Below are 18,809 nucleotides of genomic sequence, written 5' to 3' on the forward strand. Positions count from 1 at the left end.
GCTACGAATTGGTCCAACCATTCTGTAAGAAAATATGTAATTAAGCTAAGAAAGTAAGTACAGAAGCAAAACCCTTGGCCTGGAGACACAGAGATACCACTGCCAAACATATATACCATAGAAGTCAATGATAGAAAGGTGCCATGTATATATCAAAGTACTCATAGCAGCACTTTTTCTATTAGTGAAGGTCCATAAATTCCTATCAACTAGGTGGTTGCTAAAAAAGCTAGGGCATATGAATGTCACAGAATACTATTGCATAATAAATAACGAATATGAAGAATTAAGAGAACACTGGGAAGATTGCAAAGAGAATCAGGAAATCCAAAGATTTGATTACAACACAATAAAGAACAAGAAAAAATTGAAACTGAATATTGTGCAATTATAAGTCCAAGCTTGACCCTAAGGAGAGTCAAAAAAATGTATTTCCCTGCTTTTCTTTCAGAGGAAGACTGGTTGTGGAACACTGTATATACAGTACTGTCAGACTTAGTTGATATGTGCCCCTTCCCACACCATATGAGCCTATTTGCTTTTCCTCTTTCTCAAACTGCATATCCCATCTCAGTGCCTTTGCACAAGAGTTCTCCAATGCCTGGAATACTCTCTATCCCAACATCTTAGTATCTCCTTCTTCCTTCAAAGACCATCTGTCCTATGCCTCTTTCTGGACCTCCAGCAGCTGGTACAATCTCTTTTAACATTACTTTTCATCTACTCTGTATATATCTTGTATATACTGATTTATATTTGTTTTTTCCCTATTAGAATATAGGATCCTCAAGGTCAGTTTTTTTTTCCTTCTCTTTGTATCATTAGTACTTAGCACAGCATCTAGTGTACAAAGTAAGCATTTGAGAAATACCACCGATGGATGTGGAATTTCATCTTTTGTTGTACAACTACTATTTAATATGAGTCAAAATTAGTTTGGTTAATTCAGATCAGTAATATGATTTAGTTGGAGAGATCAGAACAAACCTCTCTCTTGAAATAGAACTTATACAATAATTTCTTTTCTCATAGATTTTAACTAAAAACTAGCATGTTGTTTTTCTCCCACATAATTTAAATCAAATTTTATTATCTTTCCACAGTTAATCCTGAAGATCTCCAAATACCAATTGTATTTCAAGCAATAGTCAATATAGCAAAAGTACAAAACAAAAAATTTGAACAGATCCTTGGAATTTGTTTATAATGGAATTCTACCTATGTACCTACTTTTTATCAATAGGAAATGATACTAATTTCATAATATGTCAAAATATCCTCCCACAAACAAGAAGTCTAAAAAGTGTGTCAACAAAGAAAAACAAATCTGTAAAAGCATTCAAATAAATGTCGACCAAAAAAAACCTACCACAGAACAGGTTCATATGTTGAATTGCCAATTTGGAGGTATAAATCATAAATCTCTGGAAATATATTGCATCATTACATTTATATAATAAAAGGCAGTATTGCACAGTGGATAAAATTGTCCTTTAGCTCAAGCCCTGTTGTGGAAAAATACTAATATTCAAGGACAAGTAGGCCGCTTACTTAACCTCTCAGAAGCCCTTGGCAACTCTCTAAAACTTATAGGTAATTGATAGTAGTTGATCAATAAAACTGCACTGCAATCCTTGTAAGAAATTTCAAAATCCAGAGCTGCCTATTCTAATTTCATCATAAGTCTAGACAGAAAAGAAAAAGAAAAATTATATATAGACTCACATGTATATCTAATTTTACAAGTCAGAATACCAAGAGGCTGTTTCAGGGTATAGAACAGCACTTAAACTTTCAGTCCCAAGACCACAGTCTTGTGTTTTGGGGCGTTACTAAGGGATCTGAGCTTTAATTTCCTCATATGTAAAATGGGGATGACACAACATCTACACATATATAAAATATTATTATTAAAGACTTAATCCCAATACTGCTCCTAGCTTTTCCAAGTAACAATGCTATTCCCTGCATCACTAAATGCCCTACTTTTCTTTAATAAAAAGTATTGCCTAAATCTAACCATTTTTTCAGCACTTTGGTTTCTAAATCAAAAATTTTTTACTAAATATGTCGAACCTTAAAATCAAGTAATCCTAAAACAAAAGCCTCAAACACATTTCCCGGGTAAAAAGCAGTAATTATTACATTAAATATCAAGATAAACAACTTGAGTATGGAGAGAGCAATGTTTTCAAACCGTGGTCTAAAATTTAGATTTAAAATGAATAGTTAAAACCGCACACAACACATACATTTCTACTTATTCTTACTTAAGACTGTTAAAATAGAGTTAACACATCATTTTACCAAAGAGGGAAGGTGTGGCATGAATGAGAGTGACAACTTTATAACAGCTCTTTTTCAGGGTAACAAGTCAGCTTTGTTAGACTGTTTATTTCCATAGATGAACCAAGGCATTAAAGGTTAAAATGCACAAAAGATGGAAAACAATCGACAGCCAGGAAGCTAATGGGGGAAGAGAAGTTATTGGGTTCCTAGCTCCCTAAGCAAAATCCCAGGGGTGGTGGTGGTCTAAGCAAATGGTGGTGAAGATCTTTCCCAAACCGTAACTGAGCTAAGACCCCGCCCCACCCCCGAGATTTCATTCAATTTAAATTGTAAACACTTTTTCAGAAAGAAAACCAGCATCTCCTATCTTTGCTTTTCAGTACTTAAAATTTTAATTCCTGAAAGCGTCTGCTTTTCATGCACCCCAACAAACACTCTTTAACAGGAGACCCAATCTCCTCCTACTTTGGGAAGAAGGGGCCTGGGTGGGAGAAGCGACCAGGAGCATAAGAAAAAGAAAAAGGTTCCGGAATCCCCGCGCCCCCACCTCTGAGCTCTCACCTCATCCCAAAAGCGCTCCTACTAGAGCAGTACTCCCAACAGCCAAACAAGAGACTGGGGGAAGAAGTGAAGCGGTCACCATAGGAACTGGGCTTGGCCCCGGCTGCCAGGAGCCTGAAACCAGGAGCCTCCCCTTGGACCTCCTCCCTTCCTTCCTCCCGCCCAGCCCCCTCCCCTCTCCTCCCCGAGTCCTGGGCGAGAGAGGTAAGGGGGTGTGGGGGTGGGGAGTAAAAGGAAGGCCACTTGGTTTCTTCTCGTCCTCATTCCCTCTCGGGTCAGAACTCGAAGTCTCGGCCCCTCTGGATCTCCCTCAGCCCACCCCTGAGCTAATCCCCGCGGGCCGCGGCGCTGGGCAAGCCCTTTACCCCTTCCAATTCCTCTTCTTCTTCCTTCAGCTCCTCCTCGCCCACCCCAACATCTAACTTAGCCCGGTCCCTACCAGCGGGTGAAGAGGAAAGGGGAGGAAGGGGGGAAAGGAGGCGGGACTGAGGACAGGGCGGGAAGGAGGCGGCGCTAACCGCCCGACAGAGCTAGACTCCGCCCACACGCCTCTGTACCTGCGGGGGGCTCTTCCTCCTCCTCGGCCGCGGTAGGTGCCCTCGCTCCGTCTCACTCCCGCGGCCCGCGTGCACTCGACGGGGGTCGATCCTCTAGCGCTCGTACGCCTACTTACTAAGAGGCACGCTGTCAGCCACGCACATACACCAAGCGACGTATACCTGTTCACCCGCCCTCCAACGAGCTTGCTCCCTCGATCCCCTAGTCGCTCTTTCCTTCGGCGCCCCTCGTGCGCGTGCCCGCACTTCCTCCTTCGCTCCAGCACCCCCCATTCAGCTTCCCTGCTGTAGTTCTACAGCTGCCCCCTCCCTCCTTCCCGACTCCAGCATCTGGTCTCCTAGTAACCAGACGCTCCCTTTTCCTCATTTCACTAGCCTTCCTCACCTGCCACGGTAGGCTCCCTCGGGTTCGTCACCTCACCTGAGAAAAGCGCGCATGCGCGCCCTGATAATTTCTACTCTCTTCTTACCCCGTCTACGCCCCTTGGAACACCCTCTGTATTTGCTCTTTCTAGGTCAATTGTGGCCACTTTTGCTTGATTCTTTATTACTCCCGCGCCCTGGGGCAGTTATTGTTTTTAAATCTACGGGACACTAATCTAGAGAGTAGGTTTCATCCGTTATTCCCCCTGGTGGGCATCGGTGCATGGACTTCCTTTTTCGGCCCCAACCTGGATGCTGCCGAGAGCTGTGGAACCTCTGGAGGTTTCCAGCGGTGGTCCCTGCGGGATCGGAAGGAGCCGACGGTCTAGACCCTAGAAACACCCCGAGGAGTGCGCCCGGCAGTCGTGATTCAAAAGCTGCTGTCATTTCTTCTGCTCCTCTCCTTCTCCAAAGACTTCATTTCCTTCCCAGACCCTGAAATCCAGAGGGAACAAGACCTATTCAGAGACGCCCGGGGCGGGTGGCTGTCCGAGCCAAGAGCGAAAGTTTAGGTTTCTACTATTTCTCCAACTTCCCTGTGGGTAGAACAGAGAGTGCTGCAGAAAACAATCTATTTCTTTTCCATTCTCGTTTCTTGAATGCAGTACTTGTATGTGAACGGGAAATGCCGACCCTTTTCTTTAAAGCTACTTTTTTTAAGCGGGGTGGGGGAGAATGTCTTGATCTCTTGTTACAGATTGTTAGAGAAAAAAAGACATCTGTGCTTTTTTTGTTTTAATATCTAGTAATTATGCCTTCTCTCAATCCTGTCTATTATAGTGGTAGCTTTGGCACTATGGAAACTAATTCGTATGTTAATTGATTATTTTAAAGTGCAAAATTAATCCTTTGCTGAGAAAAAAAAAGACAAGGTTGGCCTATTTGCCTTCCAAAGAATGATCTGGGGAAATAAATGTGTTAATTTCTATCCCCCTCATAAGTAACAGAAACAATATTTGAATCATCGTGGTTCCTCTCTCCTATCCCTTTTTTCTTTTTCCTTTCTTTCCTTTCCTTTCCTTTCCTTTCCTTTCCTTTCCTTTCCTTTTCTTTCCTTTCCTTTCCTTTCCTTTTCTTTCCTTTCCTTTCCTTTCCTTTTTTTTTTTTTTTTTTTTTTACAGCTGGGATGATGTCTAAATTTTCTTCGGAGTGTATGTTGATGAAACAACTCAAAACTCCCTATTTTAAAAGTCAGGTCACATCTCGAAGAGACTGATAATTCGTATTTTAGAAAGGTGGGTAATGATTTTTATGGCATATTTTAAAACTAGATATGATCATCTTTTCTGCAGAATGTTTCTTCAGAAGTACTTGTTATAATATAGATGCTTCATATATTTTCAACTTCATAATTCAAAAATTTTTAGTTTCTCCATACTCTTATTGAATATGTGTTATATATGTATGTATATGTAATCTTTTTTTTTTATTAGTCTTTTTTTCCCAGTGTAACCCAGGTCATCATGGACATACCCCTGATCTTCTGAACTGGGGCTTACCTGTTCAGATGGATTTGTCTCTTTTGGGAAAAACCTCAGTCCAACAGATAGGGGTCTTCCCCCATTACTATTATGTTTTGTTTTTATACTTGTCATTTCATCTTAACTTCCTACTCATAGAATCCTTCCTTGTAACAATGAAAAAACATTTAAACAAAAATATCAACACAACCAACAGAATATGCCATATGAGTATATTATCACCCATAACAACTGTGAGTCCCCGCCTCTCCATTGAGGGGGAGAAATGTATTTTGTTATTGATTCGCCAGAGAGATTGTTCATTAAGATTCAGCAGTCTGAATGTTTTAGTATGGTCATTTACATTATTGAAGTCATTGGGTATATTCTCTTAGAACTACTTTTTGCCAAATTTCCTCATGGTTCTCTGAGTCCCTATAGTTCTTGTTCCTCTGGTATAATATAGTATTACATTTACTTTCATACACCATACTGTATTCAGCCAGTGTTCAATTGATGGGACCTAGTTTGTTTTTTATTGTTTTCTACCAAAAACAGTGCTTCTATAGATGTTCTGTTATAGGATTTTTCTTTTGATCATTGCTCTCTAGTTATGTGCTCAGTAGATATAGCATGATTAGAGTAGAATTCTGAAAGTCTAGCATTTATTAAGCATCTACTAAGTCCCTGAAACTGTGCTAAGGGTTGTGGATACAGAGAAGAGTAAAAACTTCCCCTGCCCTCAAAGAGGATGAAATATGGGAGATAACAGGTAAACTGTATGTAAATATACATAGGACAATTGAAGATAATCCCAGAGGAAAGGCTCTAATATTAAGGAGGACTGGAAAAGGCTTTTTGCAATAGACTTTATAGAAGACTTGAAAGAAGCCAGGGAATTCAAGAGGCTGAGATGAGAAGGGAGAGATTTTCAGGCACTGGGGAAAGCTGGTGAAAATGCCCAGATAGGAACTGGGGTGTGCTGGAATCAGCTCATATTAGCCAATTTAAATTTACATTGTAAGCATTTACACCTTAAAAATCAGAGCTTGATTATTTTGTTGATTGTCTACCCTTAAAAAAATAATGGGGAAATGTTACTAATGCAGATTAAACTTTTTTTTTCCCCAGAGAGTCAATTCTTAAAACATTTATCAGCACACTCTTTGATGTGAGGGATGTATCTTGCATAAGGAACAGGAAAATGACCCCTGTCCCTGCCCCTGGATTACATCAACAAATTAAAAGAATGTAAGCTTCCTGAGGGTAGGAATTGTTTTCATTTTGTCATATTCCTATTGCCTACCAAAAGTGCTGATGCTTGTAGGAGCTTAATATTTGTTAAATTGAATGAATTCCATTAACAGTGTATTAGTGTTCCAAGTTTTCCCACTGCCATCCCTGTATCTGCTTTTTATATTCTTTGTCAAGTTGATAAGTGGAAGGTGAAAACTCAGCATTGTTTTAAGTTGCATTTCTCTTATCATTTGGAGCATTTTTTTCATATGATTGTTAGTCATTTGCATTTCTTCCCCTAAAAACTGTTCATGTACTTTGGTGATTTATCTATTAGAGAATGACTTTTAGCTTATTCTCTATTTGTCTTAAACATTTTATTTTATAAAATGTAGATATTTGATGCAAAGATTTTTCAAATTGATAACTTCTTAGCCTAACTGCATTAATTTTTTCATGCAAAAGTTTATACTTAATTTTACATGTAATCATGCCTATTTTGTAGCATTTAATGATCCAAAATATTTATCTGGCAACCAATAAATATTAAATGGCTATTAGGTAACAGCTCTAATTTTTTGTTGTTTTTCAGATAAGGGGTCAGTGATACAAATGAGCATTTCTTGGTGAAATATAAATATAGCTAATTAGACTATGAAAGTATCAAAGAAAAATATTATTACTATACTCTATGTTTTGATATAAAATGACCAGAAACATCTTTTAAAAATTAATTTAACATTATTTTAAATCAAAGCATTCCTTAGAGAAATATCCAAATGGGCATAGGCCTAATACATGGTTGAGTTTTGTAAAACTCCCATGCATAGCTGAAAAATATGTACATTCCTTTCTGTTCCTATTAAGTAACTAGCAGAGATTTATCAACTTTAACTTTTCTAAAATTCTATTCAGGTCTTTAACTTCTTCCTTATTTATTTTTTGATTTGATTTGAAAGAGATACATTGAAGTCCCCATCATCATAATTTTACTATCTTGCCTAAAGACATCTAATAAATAAATAATTCAAAGTAACTTTTATACAAATTTTGAAGGGAAAAAGGTATATATTAAAGTATAGTTCTGGGTTAGCATTTCAGAACAAGAATGGTTTAATTTTCAATTAGAAATACTCAATTCCTTCTTTGACCACTCCACTCAAGGTAGAATGGGGAAAGTTATCTCACATAAAAGAGGCATACAAGGAAAAGTTTTTACCAAAAAGGAGAAAATTGGTAAAACTAGGCAACACTTGAACCTCATTCATTTGACTTGTTCAGAGAAGGAACTACACACATATACACAATTGGGTATAGAAATTTATCTTGACAGGGAAGTAGGACAGGAAAGGGCTAAAAGAAAGTGGGGAGTGGTAGGAGGGAGAATAGATTAAAGGAGATAATAGCAAAGTTTGGAAGAGGAGAGGACTTGGGGGAAAGATAATGAGTTCAATTTTGGACATTTTAAGTTTAAAATATCTACTGGATATCTGATTTGAAATGTCTAATAGATTATATGGAGTTACTGGAAAGTAATGAATAGGGATGTATAACTGGGAGTCCATGATCAAGTTTGTATTTTCAGAAAATCATGGTGACCAGGTGGAAGATGTATTAGAGTAGAGAGAAACTTGTGACAGAAAAACCAAATAGGAAGCTATTATAATAGTACGGACAAGAAGTGATGAGGATAGTTGCTATGAATTCACAGAAAGGAGTAGAAATGCTGTGAAGAAAGAATCAACATATGGCAACTGATTGGACATGTGGGGCGAGTAAGAGTGAGGAATTGTGGTTGTGAACCTGAGTGACTAGAAGAAAAGGGATACCCTTGACAAGAATAGAAAAGTTTAGACAAAGTGTAGGTTTGGGGAGAAAGCTCATCTGGGACTAATCCAAAACAAAAAGGGCAGGCTCTTATTCACTGACCATTGTCCATGCAGCCTGCCACTAGGGGATCTGGGACTTGGGCTAAAGTTTTCCTATGAAGGTGCTATCATGGTTGCTGTAGTAGTAATGACCCTGGAGGGGTGACTCTAGGCTAAAGTATTGTTGGGGAAAGGAAAATAATAATAACTAATAGCTTTAATTTGCATTTCTCTAATGATTTGGAACATTTTTTCATTTGACTATATATAGCTTTAATTTCTTCATACCCAAACTGCCCATTCATATCTTTGACCCTCTATCATTTGGGGAATGACTCATTCTTAAGTATAACAAAGTTCTCTATATATTTGAGATAAGAGACTTTTTCCAAGAAACTGTCTATAAAATGCTTTTTCCCCAATTTCCTGCTTTCTTTCCAATCTTGGTTATGTTTGTTTTATTTGTATAAAACCTTTTTAATTTAATATAATCAAAATTATCCATTTTATATCTCACAGTGCTCTCTCTTGTTTATTCTTCTATCCATAAAATTGATAGTTTCCATGTTCTTCTAATTTGCTTATGATATAATCCTTTATATCTAAGTCTGTATCCATTTTGATCTTCTCTTGGTAAATTATGTAAGATATTGATCCTAATTTCTACCAGATAGCTTTCCAGTTTTCCCAACAATTTTACAAAGCAGTATCCCAAAAACTTGAATCTACATTTATCAAACACTATAATCATTTACTACTATGCATTGAATGTCTAACCTATTTCTTAGCCAGTACCAGATAGTTTTGATAATTACTACCTTATATATTATACATAATATACCAGATATATTATGTACATTATACTTTAAGATCTCGTCCTAGTAGACTTCCTTTCTTTCCTTTTTTAATTAATTCCTTTCATATTCTTGATCTTTTATTCTTCCAAATGAATTTTGTTATTTTTTTCCATATTAGTAAGATAATTTTTTTGGTAATTTAATTGGGATAGCATTAAATAGATTAGTTTAGGTAGAATTGTCATTTTTATTATATTGGCTCTTCCCACCTAGAATAATTAATATTTCTCCGGTTATTTAAATATGACTTTATTTGTATAAAATTTTTTTACAATTCTGTTCTTGTAGTTCCTGGATTTGTCTTGGCAGCTATGAGTTCTGATATTTTATGCTGTCTGTGGTTATTTTAAATGGGCTATCTCTTACTATCTCTTCTTGCAGGACTTCGTTGGTGATGTATAGAAATGCTGATGGTTTATATGGGTTTATTTTATATGCTGTTACTTTGCTAAGATTTTTAATTGTTTCAACTAGCTTTTTAAATCGAATCTCTAGGATTTTCCAAGTACATCATCATATCATCTGCAAAAAAAAGAGATAGTTTTATTATCTCATTCTCCATTCTGATAATTTCAGTTTCTTTTTCTTTCTTAATTACTATTGTTAGCATTTCTAATACAATATTGAATAATACTGGTGATAATGGGCATCCTTGTTTCATTCCTGATTTGATTGAGAAGGCTACTTATTTCTTGTAAGTAAAAAGATGTCAGAAAACAGGACTAGAATCAACTTAAAATTTTAACAGCTTGTGTCAAGTATTAGACTATTTTTATCATAAGGTGGAAATATCTTAAAGCTAAGTACCTAATAGAGGGAAATTCAGATTTCAAAACTTTAACAAAATACATGCCACCTATATAATATTTCTGGGAGTGTTAATATATCTGTAAAATGACAAAACTGGACTGGATTATTTCCAATATCTTTTCCATTTCTTAACCTATGATCCTTTGAAAATAAATATTTCACAAATCTGTCCAAATTTTGTTTGATTCAGATCTAAATTTATCAATCTATAAATAATTATTAAGCTCATATTATGTGCCGGACATTATACTGTGCTCAGAATAGTATTCTTTTATGGTTAAAATGCCTTAAAACTACTCTTCAATAAATGTAAACATTGATTTGATGAGGTGATACAATGTCTGAAACTGTTTTTTCATAACTTCATTTATGTGGAGAACCCCACCTGATCTGTTTCTGCATTCCTAAGGTTCAGGAGGTGTACATGACTTTTCTAGTTGAGACACATAACATTTGTCAAGGATTGGACTTGAACCCAAGAATTTCTTATTCCAAGATCACTTGCTATCCAACGGGCCAGGATGACAATATTTTTAATAGGTCCTTATAAAATCTTCTTCTCCATTCATTCTTATTTTATTCACAGATTTAAAAAATAGTCATAGGAAAGTACTTCATATTTGTGTGGAATTTTAATGTAATCTATTAAGAACTTGAGTTGTTTGAAATAAACTTTTAACATCAGTTATATATGTAGCTTGTCATTTTCCCAAAGTCCTAGGCATAGTATAAGAAATATTGAATATTTTAGTAGTATCAGTATGTAAAAAGAAACTTCTAGAATACTAAATAAACTATACTGAAAGTAATTCTCTAGACTTTGTAGTTCAACCCAGAAATAGTGTCTGTAAAGATTGTTTGTTAAGTATTTATGATTGGGTAAATTGTACGCAAGGAGTACCTCCATTAAGTTTTAACTCACTAAGGTATTCTAAAGTGACTTTAGTGATTTCTTTTTGTTCTTCTGTGTAATGGCTTAAAATGGACTTAATCTTAGTTGGTCTTAATGTTAATATTCTTTTTTGTTTATGGTGTCCATCTTCATGTACATATTTAGAAGAATAGATTTTTCAAGGCTAAGGTCTTACTTTAAAATTTTGAAAAATAGGGGCAACTAGGTAACACAATGGATAGAAAGCCAGGCCTGGGGTCAAGAGGAACTGGGTCCAAATTGAGCCCCAGATACTTCCTAGCTGTGTTACCCTCTGCAAGTTACTTAACCCCCATTGCCTAGCCCTTTCCACTCTTCTGTCCAAAAAAGAAAGAAAAAGATTTCAAAAATAGTTGCATATCACTTCTGCATGAAATAAAATTAGAATATTAAGATGTGATGTAACTTGTTTACCATAACTATAAATTCATTGAGCATAAAGTTTAGTACAATGTTTTCCATATAGTAATTGCTCAGTAAATATCTTTTGAATGAATAAAGGATTTTATAATAAGAATTAATGACCATCCGAATTATAAAGTGTGCTATCTTGCTACCTTCATACAGCTGAACTCTTCCCAAAATTCCCCTCCAAAATGCTTTAAAATAACACCTTAAATGAAATTTTGGAGCAGCAGAACCAACATAAGATTGAGGTGAGACATTTTTTCCAGCATAAGAAAACTTAGGAAGTCAGCCAGAGAAGTCTGTGACACTGGGGTAGAATCATGTCTGGAAACAATAAACATTATGTGGTAACAGCAGGCATAACAACAACAGGAGTTTCAGGAGCTCTCAACACAAACAGTAAGGGAGTCAGAAAATTGGTCAGAAAGAGTTTACAGGAAGTGCTTTGCTGGCACTAAGTATAGCTGTCACTGATTGGCAACTTTTTCCCATAAAAGTTCTAGGTTGCAGTTCCAGGGCAAACTGGAATGCTGGGAGTTGGTCATAAGAGCAAATTCCCCCATTACAATTCTAAAGCAAAGAGAAACTATAATGTTTGAGGCTGCAGGTAACTAGGGGCCCTTCCTAGGTAAAGACCAGGACACAGACCAGAAAAGCAATTGACTATACCAGTTCCATCATGACACTACCTTGGAAGCCCTAAAAACTTTCAGAATACCAGAACCATCTCTAAAAAGAGCAGCTTCAAAAAGCCTGAAGTTTGAGATAGTGCCTCCCTATACCCAGGTGAGTGGAACCCAACTTTAACATAATGTTCAAAGTCAAGAAAGAGACTGGAAAAATGAGCAAACAGAAAAAGAGACATGAGAAAATACTGAAGAAAAAAAACATCTTAAAAATGGAATTGGCTTAATAGTAAAAAAGGTTTTCACAAAAATTAACTGAAGTTATAAAGGACTCCTTAAAAATTAGAATTGACCAAATGGAAAAAGAGATACAAAATCTAATTGAAGAAAATAATTTTTTTTAAATTAGAATTGAACATGTGGAAGCCAATGACACCATGAGACATCAAGAAATAATAAAACAAAGTCAAAAGAAAGAAAAAAATAGAAAATGTGAAATATCCTATAGAAAAACACCTAACCTGAAAAATATACCAAAGAGAGATAATTTAAGAATTATTAAACTACCTGAAAGCAATGGTCAAAGAAAGAGCCTAGATATCATATTTCAAGAAATTGGCAAGGAAAACTACTCTGATTTTCTAGACCCAAAGGGTAAAATGGAAACTGAAAAAATCTACCAATCACCTCCTGAAAGATCCCAAAATGAAAACTCAGAGAAATCATAGCCAAATTCCAGAGTTCTCAAGTCAACAAGAAAATATTTCAAGCAGACAGAAAAAAAAAAGCATTCAAATATCATGGAGCCACAGCCAAATCATACAAGATTTAGATTCTACATTTAAAAAGTTGATGGATTCTGGAAGGCAAAGGAGTTAGGATTACAACCAATAATAATCCACCCAGCAAAACTCAGGGTAATCCTTCTGGGGGGGGGAGGGGAATGGATATTCAAAGAAAGAAAGGACTTTCGGGCATTACTGATGAAAAGACTAGAGCTGAATAAAAAAACTGACATTGAAACACAAGATTTTAAGGATGTATTAAAAAGGTTAAAATGAAAGAGTAATCATAAGGGACTCAATAAAGCTAAATTATGTTCCCTACATTCCTGTATGGGAAGATAATACACATAATTCCTAAGAACTTTATCATTATTAGGACAGTTAAAAGGAGTTTACATAGACACAGGGCATGCATGTGAGTAGATTATGTTGGAATGGTCTCCAAAAAAATGAAGGAGTTAAAAAAAGGATGCACTAGTTAGAATGGGGAAGGGAGAGATAAGAGTAAAAAAAAACTTTTCTTAGATAAAAAGGGGATTGCAAGGAAGACTTTTTACATTTTTACAATGGAGGGGGAAATGGAGCGCACAATGTGCTTGAACCTCATTTATTAGAACTGGTTCAAAGAGGGAAGAATGTATATCTGTGTGTGTGTATATACACATACACACTTATACAAACATGCACTCATTTGTGTATAGAAATGTAATTTGCCCCCAAGAAGGAAATGGGAAGGGAAAGGGATGAAAGAAAGGTGGTGGAGGGATGATAAGGAAGCCAGTAGCTTAAAGCAAAACAGACTTTTGAAGAGGGAGATGACCAAAAAAAAGAGGGGAAGAAACAGAAAAAAATAGGATAGAGGAAAATGCATAATTAGTAATCATAATTGTGAATGTGACTGGGATGAGCTCACCCATAAAACAGAAGTGGATAGCAGAATGGATTCAAAATTAGAATCCAACAATATGTTTACAAGAGACACACTTGAAGCAGAAAAGTACATCCACAAGTTAAAATAAAGGGCTAGAGCAAAATCTAATATGCTTCAGGTAGCAATCATCTCAAAGTAAAAGCAAAAATTGATCTAATTAAAAGAGATAAGCAGGGAAACTACATTGTGCTAAAAGGCACCATAAACAATGATGTAATTAACATAAAATAAATGTATAGCAAATTTCTCTGTTAAAGACCTCATTTCTCAAATATCTCAAAAAATCTATTTCTCAAAAAAACCAACCAAATTTACAAAAATAAGTCATTCCTCAATTGATAAATGGTCAAAAAAGGATATAAACAGTTTTCAGAAGAAGAAATCAAAGCTATCAGTAGTCATATTTTTAAAATGCTCTAAATCATTTTTGATTAGAGAAATGCAAATCAAAACAACTCTTAGATCTCAGAAATGACAAGTGCTGGAGGGGATGAGGGGGAGATGAGTACACTAATGAACTGCTGGTGGAATAATAAATTGCTCCAACCATTCTGGAGAACAATCTGTAACTATACTCAAGTGGCTATAAAACTGCCTTCCTTTTTAACTCAGCAATACCATTGCTAGGGCTACATTCCAAAGAGATCAAAGAAAAAAGAAAATATGGGGTAAAAACATTTGTAGTAGCTCTTTTGAGGTAGCAAAGTATTGGAAATCAAGGGTATGCTCATCAATTGGGGAAAGTTGTAGCATACAATTGTGATAGAGTACTATTGTGCTATAAGAAATGATATGGGGTGGAGGGGAAGCTGAGGTGGGTCAATGGATTGAGAGTCCAGCCTAGTGACAGGAGGTGTTAGGTTCCTATGTGACCTCAGACACTTCCCAGGTGTGTGACTTTAGGCAAGTCACTTACCCCCCCAGTACCTAGCCCTTACCATTTTTCTGCCTTGGAATCAATACCATGTATTGGCAAGACAGCAGATAAGGGTTTTTTTTTTAAATGGTATGAGTGAGGGGCAGCTGGGTAGCTCAGTGGAGTGAGAGTCAGGCCTAGAGACAGGAGGTCCTAGGTTCAAACCCAGCCTCAGCCACTTCCCAGCTGTGTGACCCTGGGCAAGTCACTTGACCCCCCATTGCCCACCCTTACCAATCTTCCACCTATGAGACAATACACCGAAGTACAAGGGTAAAAAAAAAAAAATGGTATGAGTGAGGGAGAGAGTGGTCTCAGAAAAGCATGTGAAGAACTATATAAACTGATGCAGTTCAAAGTGAAAAGAACTGAGAGATCATTATGTACAGTTACAATGTTGTAATAATGATCAACTGTGAAAGACTGGCTACTCTTATCAATACTATGATCCAAGACAATTCCAAAGGACTCATTATGAAAAAATGCTCTCTACCTCCAGAGAGAACAATTATTGTGTAAAAAATTCAGTATAATTTTCTCACTTTATTTTTCTTGCTTTAAAAAATATGACTAATATAGAAATATGTTTTGTGTGATTTCACACCTATAATTGTTATCATATTGTTTGACTTTCAAAGGGTAAAGGAGGGAAAGGATTTAGAACAAAAATTTAAAAAGAAAAGAATGTTAAAAATAAAGAATAAATCAAAATGTTACAAAATAAACATTTTTTAAAATGAAAAAAGAACTTAAGAATCTTCCCACAAGGAAAATGTAACCTAAATACTGATAAATGAGTAGTAGTAATTTCATTCTTTATTTGTATATGAGAACAATGACAACACATTAATTTCAGTTTTATATTATGTCTTGAGCATACCTGGCAAGTAATTAGTACTGTCTTTTTTTTTTTTAAGATTTTTTTTTTTATTTTAAACCCTTAACTTCTGTGTATTAACTTATAGGTGGAAGAGTGGTAAGGGTAGGCAATGGGGGTCAAGTGACTTGCCCAGGGTCACACAGCTGGGAAGCGTCTGAGGTCAGATTTGAACCCAGGACCTCCCATCTCCAGGCCTGGCTCTCAATCCACTGAGCTACCCAGCTGCCCCCTGTTAGTACTGTCTTTTGATATTTTCATTGGTCTTCTATCTTTCTGATTGAATTTTTTTCAGCAATAAAGTGGAGGAATAATTTGTATTTTCATAGAAATTTTCTTTGCAAACTATCTTGCTGTTGTTTTTTTTTTTCCAGACTTTGAAGAGATTGCCCCAAGATGGGATTCTCTCTTAGTAAATCTGCTACTCAAGTATCGGCTATAAACAGTGATTCAAAAGTAGAGGATCATTTAATCCAAAGGACTGAAAAAAACAGGTTAAGACCAGTGACTCAGTTATTTCAAAATACCAGAAAAATAAGATTAGAAGATACAATACGAGGAGAAAACTTTACAGGCAATGAAGAGAATGACAGAGAATCTCATTCAGGAAAAGAACTGGGTCCTGTGACATATGTTAAAGAAAGAGATGGACTAGAAATGATAGATGTAGAATGAGGCTATTTCTACATTATTAACAAACATAACCCTTTGGCTAATTGGTGAGTCAAATGTACTTAACTTTATTTGATAAACTTGTAAAAAATGGAAAGTTATTCTACTTATTTGTTACTTTGGCACATCACTTTTTAATTATGAATAGATGACTAAACAGCCTCTTTGAGGAAAAAGCCTTCAATTAGTCAACCAGACAAATCTAGTCCTGTATCCTGCTGGGATTTGCAGTAGTGATGTTTAAGTATGTAAGACTAGTTCGAACTTAACATTTACTATTTTAGCACCTAGTTGACACCATCTTTTTCTCTTTTTCATGACTTGATTATGAAAATGCTATTTTATAGAAATTTTAGTAAATTATTAGATTAATTATGGATTTGTTTTGTCTTTATTACCAAAAAAATAGTTTAGATAGTTTCTGGATAGCAAACACCCAACTAGGCAAATATACTTGATAGATTAAAAAATTATAATATGCTTTCAGGGTTTTGTACAATTTTAAATAGTTTGCCTAAGTACCTATTTGAGTCTATGAGCTTTGCAATTTTATGTTTATTTCCTTACCATTCTCAAATACCCAAGGGTGGCAGTAAAGAAAGTTTGCAGGCTCCCCCAAGTGGAGGTAATCTCCACAAATGACTTGTAATCTTTGGAGTCCTTTAATTAAATCTTCTCTTGAAGGTGATTTTTTTTAATGTTTAATTCACTGAAAAATTAATTTTTTAAATTTTCAAGTAATACAGTATAAGTATTAAGTTATTAAAAATTTTACCTAATTAGGTACTGCCATTTTGTACCATCAATATATAGTGCCAAGATATAAGAAACACTTTCAAGTTAAAAACAAAACAAAAAATGCTTTATTTTATATACCAGTCATTTGCTTTTCTTCACAATGCAATAGCTTAGCTACAGGAGTATTGGGTCAAGTAATATTAGGTCAAACCAGAACAATTTTTTTCAGATAAGGAATGCTTTATTGATGTTATTTTACTTATGTATTGCATATATTATGATATAGAGTGACTATTTCAAATATCTAGTTAATAGTTTGCCCATGAAAAATAAAAAGAAATTATTAATGTTTGTTTGTGTGGTAAAAACACTAGTGCTCACAAATCATAAAAAGTTAAACCATAAAGGAAAGGTGTAAATGAGGCATAATCAGTTTTCAGCTAGTTATTAAACCAGAGTAAAAGGTTATAAAAGAATCATGTTAAAAATTACATAAGCTAGCATGTAGATGCTTTGTGGTGTCTCAAAGATAATTCTATATAAAACTTCAGTAGTAAACTTTAAGAAAATGGCTTAACTTAAGAAAGACATTTTTAGCTATCCTGAGTTCATTGAAATGCAATTTTGAAAGCACTATTTATTTTAGGAAGGGGAGAAATTATTAAATTTTTAGGATTTATGAAAGGTTCCTTAGGGATAATCCAAGTCTAACCTCCTCAGGTAATAGAAATGACTTGCCTAAGGCCATACAGTTAATGGACAAATGAATCTAATTTAGAACTAAACAAGAGGAAGAGAGTAGGCTGAAGTGTCATAATGACTTTTTAATCACTATAAGACTTCTTACTGTCATTATTCTATCAATGGTCTTTGACAACAAGATGTAGAATACTATAGTCTCCAAAAAATTCAAAAAGTGTAGCACTGTGAGAGCAATGAAAAGGCACATGGTTGGTGTGAGTAGGCAATCACGCCTAAAAATAATTTATAAAAAAATTTAAGTAAAGAAGCAAAGGAGTGAAAACAAAGCAAAAGATCCTGTAATATAAGCAGTGGAAAAGAAAAATCACATCAAAGAACTAGAATTTGAATGGCAAAGGATTGTTCATTCAACTATTACTAGAAAAAGCTGGAATGTGATTTCCTATATGAATACTTCATTGTTGTTTGGTTGTTTTCTTATTCTTCCTGACCTCATTTGGAGTTTTCTTGTCAAAGATATTAGAATAGTTTACCATTTCCATCTCCAGCTCATTTTACAGCTGAGGAAACTGAGGTAAACAGACCTAAGTGAATGTCACACAGCTAATAAGTGTCAGGAAGCCAGATCTGAACTTAAGGTGTTTCCCTGACTCTAATCCCTGCACTCAAACCACTGCACCACCTAGCTGTCCCCTACTTCATTGAGCTAGACCTAGTGAAAATGGCCTAGAGAAATTTGTGATTGCCCTGAGTCAGATTTGAGTTGGAGCATCAGAGCAACAGAAAGAGTTTATATCATTTCTTCCATTGAAACAATTACAGGGAAGACTGAGAGAATAAAAGGTTTCACTCCGTAGATAACATTTATATCCTTAATGTAACAACAAAAGTAAAGGGAAAGAGAATGGAAAAGTAGAAATCTTTGATTATGATTATAAATATTGAATGAGCAAGGAGTAGGGAGAGTGAGTAGTCTTAAGTATCACTCCTATTATCTGAGAAAGGTGGAAAAGGGAGAAAGAACAAACATTAAAAAAGAAGAAAAATCCAACACACTAGAGCAGCAAGAAGTAGAAAAAGAAACACCATTTAAAATCACCCTAGACAATATAAAATACTTAGGAATCTATCTACCAAAACAAACACAGCAATTATATGAAAA

General features: G+C 35.4%; 1 protein-coding gene across 1 annotated transcript; it reads left to right on the plus strand.

Moving 5' to 3' along the window:
• The first annotated feature begins 15,931 nt into the window (after positions 1–15,931).
• On the plus strand, positions 15,932–16,210 carry C3H2orf15 (chromosome 3 C2orf15 homolog). Its single transcript, XM_044669735.1, has one exon. It carries the CDS (start codon positions 15,932–15,934, stop codon positions 16,208–16,210), a length of 279 nt encoding a protein of 92 aa, XP_044525670.1.
• Positions 16,211–18,809: the final 2,599 nt, after the last annotated feature.

Source organism: Gracilinanus agilis, chromosome 3, assembly GCF_016433145.1.
Source record: "Gracilinanus agilis isolate LMUSP501 chromosome 3, AgileGrace, whole genome shotgun sequence".
In the NCBI taxonomy this organism is placed as follows: domain Eukaryota; kingdom Metazoa; phylum Chordata; class Mammalia; order Didelphimorphia; family Didelphidae; genus Gracilinanus; species Gracilinanus agilis.